The following is a 10,345-nucleotide window of genomic DNA, read 5'->3' as shown; positions in this document are numbered from 1 at the left end:
GCTGGTGCGCTAAGGTTTGTGGCGTTCATCTCTCCAGTAATGACAGACCTTTTTGCCATTGTGGTGTGGCAGGGGCGAAAGAGATTTTTAGGTGTTTGGAAGGACTGCTGTTCAGCCTCGCCCATCCGGAGCCGCCGCCCGGGCTTGCTGGCATTGGAAACCAAGATGTTAAACACGGGTTTCAGGAATTGACAAAAATCTCCGTGTAAAATATGATGAATAAGCGAGGCTGCCACCGGGTAGCTGTAAAGGAGATGAGAGACAGTCTGACAATTCTCAGCTTAGTTTGACACATTTTTGACACTTCTAAGTGTAGTGGGATGTGAAGAGTAAACTTAGAAGCATTTTTGTGCAAAAGCAGATTTAGAGTGCTATAGTGAAAGACGGAAGCCAGTTGTTACTTCAAAGGGCTATCTTCATGAGGGTAATTCAGCTAGCAGTGGAGTTAGAAGCCCTCTTTCGGTGTTTGTAACACTTTAACCAATTCAGATTAAAACAACCCAGTGCTGTGTGGTCTGGGTTTTAGGAAGAAATTGAAGGGGAAAATGGCCTGAGAGTATAAATCTGGTGCCTGGGTTGGAACAACATCACGGGGAGATATAAATTCTTTTAAAGGAAGCTTTTCTGTGGTTCGCTTTTCTAGGTGGCTCAACGAAGCCAAGCCTTACCGGTTTCATTCTGAACCCGCTTGCCAGCCAGAGGAACAATGGACAGACTTTAATACCAGAGTAAATCTCCAATATCCTGGATTTAGACTGTTGTAACTCAGAGCAGAATTTGATCTCCCACACACAGGATCAGTAGATACAGGATTTTCCCAACTAAATGCTTTAAAATACAATGCAAGGAAAAATTTTGATGAGGTGGGTTATGTCTCCATAACCTGAATTAGACTATAATTGCATATCTCAGTTGATGATGGTGCTGAGGTCAGTGAAAGCACGTACTGAATCAATTAATTTGTGACAGCTGAAATTTTCCCAAGCTCAGCCTTTGGATTTCATTCAAAACTTTCTTTAACGAAACAACAGCGTGTTAATTTGCTACACGCTTTATTTGAAGCATTCTGGAAACCTGGAACCAAGTCTTGGATTTTTTTTATTTGCCCAAAACTCTAGCTAATTCTAGTGGGAGCATTACCCAAGAAGGGAGTTGAAGTGTGAGCCTTTTATGTGGTTAAATAGATAATTGATATGGGTGCGGTTATACCACTTGTTTTTAATACAAATAGCAGTGTGCTTGGTAGGCAGAGAGAGGTGGGTGGCATAGTAATGGCATTTAGAAGTGTTTTAATAAACACTTAGCTTGGGATCAGGTTGAGTGGTAATTGCTATTAGCATATACAATTTCATTATTATCAGGTGTGTATTTACTGGGGAGGTGAAAGAGGCATTGGCCATCACACAGTGCTGACCATGATGGCTGCTGCAGAAACCAAGGCTCCGTCTTCCTGGCTGGCTCGGGGTTGTGTCCATCCCTAGTCATTGCATTAATGTTTTCTCACTGAATCACGCCTGAGATTTAGGCTTTGAAGTCAAAGCCGATGATCAATATCTTGTGAAAGAGGAAGCTAAGTGATTCTCAGCCTTATGGTGGTAATCATATGCGTTTAAAGGGTAGTGGCTAAATTTGTGGAATTAATATCGAAGTCTAATGATGGGCTATTCCTATTAAGTAGAAATAAAATGTAGCTTCAGAAAAGGCTGCCTGTGACTCCATTAATGTGCTTCAGATTGAGTGACAAGGATTTTAGTAGCACTTTTTTTGCAGCTGTTAGGCCTGATATGATGGAGTGACCTAAAAGCTATTTGATGTATAAGGCAGTGATGGTGTCACTTAAATAAATTACGCAGTTTAGCTTGTTGATCTTCCTTATTTTAAGGCTGTGCAGGGAAATGTGATTTTTTTTTTGTTCTTCCTTAGAACTAATCTCACTTCTAATTTTATTTTAATGAAATTTTAATTTATTTAAATTTTATTATGTACAAATAGAATAGAAAAGATATAACACTATCTGAAACATATATGTGATCAATCAATTGTGTTTGCTTCTTCTAGGGAGAATCCAGAACGTACCTTTGATTTGGTACTGAAGGTAAAATGCCAAGCATCTGAAAATGAAGGTAATATACCATGCCTATTGATATTTATTTATGGAAATGTATTGATATATATTCTACCTAAAGAGGTGGAAAAAAGATAGTTTGCATCCTGATCTAGTATCACCATATGTTTTCAACTGCTGTTGGATTGGGATTGTATTGGAAAGTGACTATGGTTCTTGTATTGCCTTTTAATCTGATCTATGTGTTAATTCATAGTTGTTGTTGTTTTTTATTGTTATTTTCTATTTTTATATTTTTATTTTGGCTATTGTAAAAATATTTTTGCTCTGAGAGAAATATTTGCGAAGCTTGGACTTTAAATGTATGTTCCACAGTTCTTAAGTCTTAAAATGTTGTTTTTTCATATCAGATTTCATTTTAGCAGAATAACTGACTTCTGTCTACCAGTTTTGATCAGTGTGACAGGGAGAAAGTAAGTTCTTTTCTGAACAGCAGAAAGAGACTTTCTATCTAGCTTGTGTTTGGAAACTGCTTTCGTTTGATACATGATACAAATAGCGATGAGCACTGACCTGAGCTTGTGTTAGCTATCAGCTTGATGTCTCTCTAAACACGTGGTAAAAGAGATGTAGTAGTGCAAGAATTATCTGAGAGGGGCTTTTTTCCTCTTGGGTAAAAAGAAGATGGGATTTCCAGTGCTGAAATTGAAGTGACCTCTAGAAAGTCCATTGAGGGAACTTGGTTCATATTCTCATCCGGGGTTGTTGGCTGTATAAAAACACAGGGAGAGAAGAAGTCTTGTTGGGGTTGTGTTGTAGTCATGTTAGTCTGTGACAGCTCAGCTGTGCCCAAATCACAATTGTAAAACCAATAAACTACATCTTAAAATTACCTATATTTCTTATCCTACTGTGCTAATGGATGTTGTTTCCAGAGTTTACTACTCTAACAAGTTAGAAGCCTGTGGAAGTTTATAGCCCCAAACTATTCCCTTTTTTTTTAAAATTTCGGCTAACATTTCTGTTAGTGGTGTCATGGGTACATGCCTACTATGTTTACAAAAAACATTTTTGTTGAAGCTAAACAATTGCAGTTCTTTTGATCTTTTCCTGACAATCCCAACAGGCTTTTCTGTAGCTGTTGTGTTATATATTATCCATTACTGATATCTCAAGTTCCTCTGCTTTTTTTTTTTCCTCCTCTTTGTAAGATTGTTCTCTTAGTTGTGGTATGACCTCTTGGTTCTGGTGCAGTCGTTGGGTATTTTCACTTTTTTTGTGACCAGCCAGCATCCTTAAGTTTATTGCCTGCTTTTTTTTATCTGCTGTTGGTACAATCATGATTTGGGGAATCAGATGGGCTTTCCTAACTCTCTGATCATTGTTTTGGTTTGTGTCATGGCACATTTTACCTTCTGTTCTCCCCCTTTTGCAGTTTTTACCATAGTAATTTCATAGATGATGTCTGTGAACCCTGCTTAGCTACTTGACTTCTGAACTGTTCCTCGCATTGTGCATTTGGTCTCTGCCTCCACCTGACATCCCCTCCTGGGGGCCTGTTCACAGCTCTGCTTAGGCCCAGCTTCAACCTGCAGATTTTATTCCCTTTCTTTCTTTCTTTCTTTCCATCCTGAGTGCTAGACTCTTGATAACCCTTTCAGGCCTTCATCTTGAAATCTTGAAAAATGTGGGCTTTTTTCTTCTGTTATCGGAACACAGATCTATATCCTTTTAATTCCTTTTATCTCCCTTTTGACTTCTGATTTTTGTTTTGCAACTTTCTGCCTCTGCTGCTGTAAGAAACCACTTCTCATTACCTGCAGCTCTGTGGATGACCATTTACGCTTGAGTTCTGGTCATAGCCACTTCTCTGGCCTCCCTCGGTGGGCGTTTCGTTTTGTTTATCAGTTGTCCTCTGTGGAGTGTAGCACCTTTAAGAAATCTGTATACCTCATTGAACTGTGACCTGAGTTAATGTGGAGACTGTATTTGTGACTGTATGTGGGTGCACCCTCTTCTTTTCCACTTTTCCGCATCATCCACTGATGATGCTGTCATCCCTTCTGCCAGACATGGGCTCAGTTGCTGTTTGTCCGTGGGGTGTCCAAAGGCAGAAAGGAGGTCTGATACTGGTAGTCTTGGAGTCTGCAGCGTGTGACCAGCGTGGGGTTTGGGAGGGTTTCAGCTGGCCTGGAGCTTGCATTGATTCTTGTGCGAGCCTGCAGACCAGCATAAAAGTGCAGTCCCCATTTAACAATCAAATTGTGCTGGCTGAATATTCTAGTTATCACCCTGCTATACTTGGTGATTCATCTGGGGTTCCTTTTAACTTCTGAAATATTATATCTAATTCAGGTAACAAACTCACTCCAGTGAGGACTTGACATCGTATTTACATATGGTATTATGAGCACAGTGATGTATGAAATTAATATATCTGAATGTTGAAGTTATTTAAAGGAAACTCACAAGGGACAAAAGTGTATTGTCTTTACCACCACTTTAGAAACGGAGCACAAGGCTTGTCATGCTAAACAGCGGCAGGGAGCTTTCAGGTTGGTTTATTATAAGGCCTAACAAATTTGACAGTTACCCTGTATTGTAGGTCTTGCCTTTAAATAGATTTTCATGCTAGGATAATCTTTTGAATATATCATACTTGAAAACGTGATCCATTCACCTGTTTCTTTGCTCATGCCTCTTTCTTTCTTATGAAAGAGATTTGTGTTTAAATAGGGCTTTCTCCCTCGCATCCCATCTGCTCCTTGTACTTGATCCTGAAGCTATGTCAGGCCTGAATTTGTGACATCACTGTCACCAGTGTTGCCGTGGAAATATCACAGCCAAAAAATTATGATCTCCCTGCATGAGTGAGCAGCAGGAGAAGCTGACTTGAGAGAGGAAGACCTTAATCTGACCCATGTATTTTTAAGCATTTTCTTTTCAAGCTTTGTGGTAGTGAGCTTTCTGCATTTTAATTTCCCTGTGCCAGCATGTAACTGTTCTAACAAATAAAAATTGAGGTAGCCCTCCTGCACGTGTGGCTGTTAATAAGATGATGTTTTTACGAGGATGCTGTACGCATGCAACAGTGTGACACAATGAAAAATTTTGCAGTTAAAATTATTATGCTTTTGTAAAAGTATTTTTAGATAACTTTTAATTAAAACATAGCTCTCAAGGCATGTTAATTTTTTTGGATCTGACAACGTCCCAGGGCTCTTCCAGCTATAAAGGATCATGCATACATGAAGTGAAGTAAGGTTTATGTGTATTATGAAATCTGTTCTTAAATCATTTCACAATTTCCAACATTGTTTTCTACTTAATGTAAACACCTAAGAGGTGTCATGTAGGTTAATATAAATTTATCACTTCATGTATGGTAGGTAGCTCCTGAATTGGTTACAGTCTCAGTTGTGCTAGCATGTCTTCAGTTAAAGCTGCATCAAAATCTTGTTTTTCCCATTGGATACCTGGTTTTTGTGATTTAAAAGTAGCTTGCATACTTAAATATTTATTTCTCATTATCAAGTGTTCTTGACTGAGTAGATCATCCTTTTGGGCTGCTCTCTCTCTTTCTCTCTGTTTTAAACTACAGGAGTGCACAATAGCATTGGTAGAATAATGGTCTTCTAACCCTTTTCTCATTTTTGGGGCAGAAGAGGATAAAAGGGTACTCTTTACATAAATATGCTTATAATTGAGCACTCCATTGAACTAATAGCATGAATTGTAATGTTTTTTGCTGTTGCTGACAAGCTTTGTTTATCCTTCACTTGCATTATGTTTAAAAAAGTAAATTTCTATTTACTAGAGGGGCTTAATGCCTACTCTTAGCACGAAACAAGATATAGTTCCCTCAACAATTTAGAATATATTGCTTGCTATATTTTCACAGTAAATGATGCTTTTGATATTATACTTGAAGTAATCCAACTTGAAAGTTACATTTCAGCTGTATTTAATTAGACAGTTGAGGCATATATTCCTCATAGATTCTCTCAAAACTTTGAGATGAATTAACTTTGTTCACCAGAGTTTGCTAAGCGACTGGGAGATGAGTGTTAAGCTATTCTAACAGCCCAGTATTTGTTGATTGTGAATTTGGCTTGCAGTGTCAGTAGCACCTTACATAAAGATGCAAGTTTTTTGTGCTTTGGGCTGACTCAGCCGTTCTGGGTATCAGGAGTAGTGCAGTGTTACAGTTGTCCTGAGCACGTAGTCTTACGTGAAGCTATTGGTTCAAGATTGTACTTTTACAATCTTCTCTTCTCCCGGCACTGTCTTGTATCTTGAAAGTTATACTGTGCCTGGCGCTGTAAGATATGCTTGAGCCTAGAAATTGGCTAACCAGAGCAGTCTTTTTTTTCTTTATTTTTCTTTTTTCTATCCAGGTCCTTCCATCATGAAAAGTAAACTGAGTTTCTGGAAAGTTAATGTTTTTGCACTCTTCCACAGGACATGTCCAAAATAATAGTGCCAGTGTACTCTTTGTGAAGAGTATGTATTTATCCATGTATCTATGCATACAGAAACATATACAGTACGTACATACATACATACATATATGTCTGAACTTTAGATTTTGGTTAAATATGCAAAGATGAAGTTGGTAATTTAACTCATGTTATGAACTGTGCATCCTATATTGATTTTATTAGAACTGGATTGCAGAGGCCAGACACAAAAGGCAATGCAAATATAGCAGCTAGCAGTAGAAGGGCAACATGCAACAACTTCTGTGAACATGAGGTCTTCAGCATTTCTGTCCACGGTTTCCCAAGAAGAATATGACTCAGGTTGGTTTCAGTTTGTGTGGTTAAGAGAGTGCTGTCTGCTACACCTTCATTTTCTTTGGTTATAGTGTATATGAAAAGCATCAAAAAGGCTCCATGGAGTGTGCAGGTAGATCCAGGAAATTCAACCACTGAATGTCACGGTTTGGGTCTGGGACCGCTTTAGTCCTGACTGTTCAAGTTTTATGTGAAAACCCCTTTGAAATAGCAGTTAATTTTCTGTTCAAGCAAAGAATAATTGTTTGAACAAGGCTTGAAATTTGATTTCCTTGTCTCTGTTTCCTCTTTTAATGCTAGGAAGCCTTCTGTAGCTCTAGGGCTAGATACATGATTTTCAGAGAAGGTATTTAATAGGTTGTGTTGAATTGCATGAATAATTCCTGTAGTTTATCTTGCCTGTGCCAGAGTGATAATAAATCTTAATGATGCATGATCTCTAAATTATTTTTCTCTAAAGCGTCTCCTTTTCATTAAATTTTCAAGGACAAGCCATGAAAAACAGTTTAATTGTGTATTGGTGGAGTTAAGAACTATATGAATTAAGCCCACGAACTGGGCCAGAAACGCAAAGTTCTTTGTATGAAGTTTGATTGTGGTCTGTAAGGTACTAATAAGAAATGTAGTTCCAGGAAGGTCCCAATTCTGGAAAAAAGTTACTGCAGTTGGTAGTTCTGTCCATGGGTAACCTGTCTAGCTTTGGTACGGTTTTGATTAAGAGTCTTCCAAAGCTGCTTTCAGGATTGTGGTCAGAGCAAGCACTATTTTTTCTTCTTTTTTTTTTTTTTTTTTTTACTGTAGAGAGCTGTTTGTTAACCACAGACTCTGAGCTTGTGGGTGTAACGTGCTGATCAGATAAGTACAGCAGAGGAAAAGAGTTTTTTTTGCAGAGCATCACTTGAACCTGATCAAAAAGATAATTCTGTCAGTGTAATACATGAAGAAGTCTGCAGGAATTTTTTTAAGAGCAATTAAAACTTCTGATATGGTTTTTATATACTGCCAAACTTTTTCACTGTTGGTTTTAACTGTAAGGATATTAAATAAGTACCGGCCTACAGGAAGTTATGTTTCTCTAACTTCTCTAAAGCATGCTATGTTCTTCAGGTGACTATGAAGAACAAATATATATTGCTGTGAACTAGATAAGTGTTCTTACAAGTCTTACATTTATTTTTAGATTTTTAGTCTCAAATATTATGTTACCATATTAGAATTTATTTTACACCAATAAAAAGTTAAAGGTGCTTTTTCAGTTTGTACGATGCCATTTCAGAACAAGGGCTATCTGATTATAGTCTTAGACGCAGTTATTGTATATAAAAATTAAAGCTTTCTTTCCTTTCCCTACTCCTCTGAAGTTTCATTAAGCTTAACGTCCCCCTGCCCCAACTCATTAACTCATACGTTGTTATTAGGGTTAGTGCTACTTTCCCATAACGGTTTTCTTGTTTTTCCTGTTGAAATTTTCAAATGGGGGTACCTAAAAAGCTTGGAAGAGGACATTTAATCTAGCGTTGTTTCTCTATAGCATTATAGCCATTGATTAGGAGCAGAATATTTCACTGTCCTTTGTTGAGGATTATGTAAATGTTTTGAGGGCAAAAGCAGGTACTGCCTGAGATTGTGCATCACTTTTGTCCTTTTTGACCAAACCAAAGAATATAAGCCATAGTTTGGCTGAAGCTCTCTTGTGTTTGAGCACCAAGCATACCTGTAAGTCCTTCTTAAGTTATGATCTTTTCTATAACTCTAAACGTTCCAGGTGTATCTAAATGAATGTTTTCATTATATTAAAATTTTTTTCACTTAATTGGAAAGCTCCTTAGGGTATGAACAACGTCTTCTGTGTGTTTGGATTGTCACTAGCAAAGAGTGGGTTTTGGAGAATTATGAACAACAAAAACAGGGCAACTATGATTTTGCATGTAAGGTAAAGATTGGCGTCTTGATGCTTTTTACCTTTTTCCTTTCATCCTCCGGAGACTGAGAAACGGAGGGTAGTCACCCCAGCTTTCAGCTTCTCTTTACAGATGTAAAAATGCGGAGGAAAATGTTGCTGCTTTTCAGTGCTTCATTTCCTACAGGTTTTTTTTTTCCACCAGCCTACAGAGATTCTTGGATGTATGTGTAATTTGGAGGTGGGTGCAGATATGTGTGTGTAGGAGGGGGAAGGGTAAGAGCTGCTGGAGAAATAGGTCAAGGAAGCCCTTTCGCCTATCTCCCCTGCATTCTTCACTGGGGAGAAGAGACCTCGGTGGGGAGGGATGACCTTACTCCCCAGCAGCCAGAGGACAGTCCTGGGAGGAGCGGCGGGCTCTGCTCTACTCCAGAGATCCCAGCTGCACTAATGTGGGGGCAGGCGCTGTGCTATCAGTGCTGGTGGAGATGAGTTATTCCCCTGCAGGCGTTTGCCCGACTGTATCGTTTTTTCATGTAATGCCATGTGCCACTTTCAGCAGTGTGATTGGGTTTTGGGCAGGGAAATTAAAATGGAAAAACTTGATGAGTTAACTAATATAAATATTAACTTGTTATAACAAGAATTTTGTATAAAATTCAGTAGAATGAACATACTAGTATTAATTTAACTAAATATAAACCGAAACCAGCAGCCTGTATCATGTAATGTAGTCAGTCAGTATGAAAGTTGACATTCCTGTGCTTTTTTCAAATTTAATTTTACTTTCATTTTAGTACTTAACTATTTGAGATGGCTGCCTGGGGGATAGTTTGCGGGCTTTTAAATTGCTTGCATTCAGAAGTGTTAAGAGTTTGCATATTTTTCTAAGCTGAAGTCAGCACGCTTCTGCCCTCCCACACACTGAATGGTCCATCTTACACAGAGGTTTATCGTTCTTCAAGGAGATATGTTACGCTGCTAGCTCTTTTCATATATAGTTTAATGGCTTGTCTTTCACGTACAGAGGATTTAAAATCTGCTTAAAAAGCTTTGAAAACTGGTTAAACTTTCAAGGTTTAAAGTGCTTTTTGAGAAGCCATAAGACACTTCTCTCTCTAGCACTGACTTGATGCTGAAGTGTAGGGTTTCCTGTCTGGTTCACAGAAATAGCCTTTTTAATTCTTTTTCCTTTGCTACTGGTGATATTACCTGGGGATGCAGATACATGTAGATGCATGTACTCATCATGTAACTGTTGGGATAGATATTTCTGTTTGTAAATAAAATAAAACATGATAAGGGCTACGAAGGGGAGAGTTACATAACTGTTCATGAAGGGCTTAAAAACCCCTGAAGCCAAAATAAGTTTTCCCAGTAAAGCTTTACTGTTATTCCTTCAAATAATTTTGTGTAGTAAGAGCAATGGGAGCATAGCACTGCTTTGCCACTGGTGTGTTAAGAATCTGTGTTTTTCGTGGTAGGCTGATGTGTGATAACTCCAAGATCCAGGTAAAAACATGATTTTTACGGGCACATACTTAGGATGGAGGATTCCATGTGACTGATAGCACTAAAATGCTG

The 10,345-nt window shown here is 38.3% G+C and overlaps 1 protein-coding gene across 1 annotated transcript in view; it reads left to right on the top strand.

The window, feature by feature from the left end:
• Nucleotides 1–643: 643 nt before the first annotated feature.
• The window catches only part of LOC104619839 (DENN domain-containing protein 1B-like), a gene marked incomplete at its 5' end in the record, with an annotated part of 81,809 nt that continues 72,107 nt past the window's right edge, over nucleotides 644–10,345 (top strand). Inside the window, 2 exons of the mRNA XM_010285865.1 lie at nucleotides 644–760; nucleotides 2,059–2,123. Coding sequence (XP_010284167.1) covers nucleotides 644–760; nucleotides 2,059–2,123 — 182 coding nt within the window. The remainder of the gene's footprint in view (nucleotides 761–2,058; nucleotides 2,124–10,345) is intronic.

Source organism: Phaethon lepturus, unplaced genomic scaffold (assembly GCF_000687285.1).
Source record: "Phaethon lepturus isolate BGI_N335 unplaced genomic scaffold, ASM68728v1 scaffold12824, whole genome shotgun sequence".
Classification (NCBI taxonomy): Eukaryota; Metazoa; Chordata; class Aves; order Phaethontiformes; family Phaethontidae; genus Phaethon; species Phaethon lepturus.
This window is presented reverse-complemented; position numbering and strand designations above follow the sequence as displayed.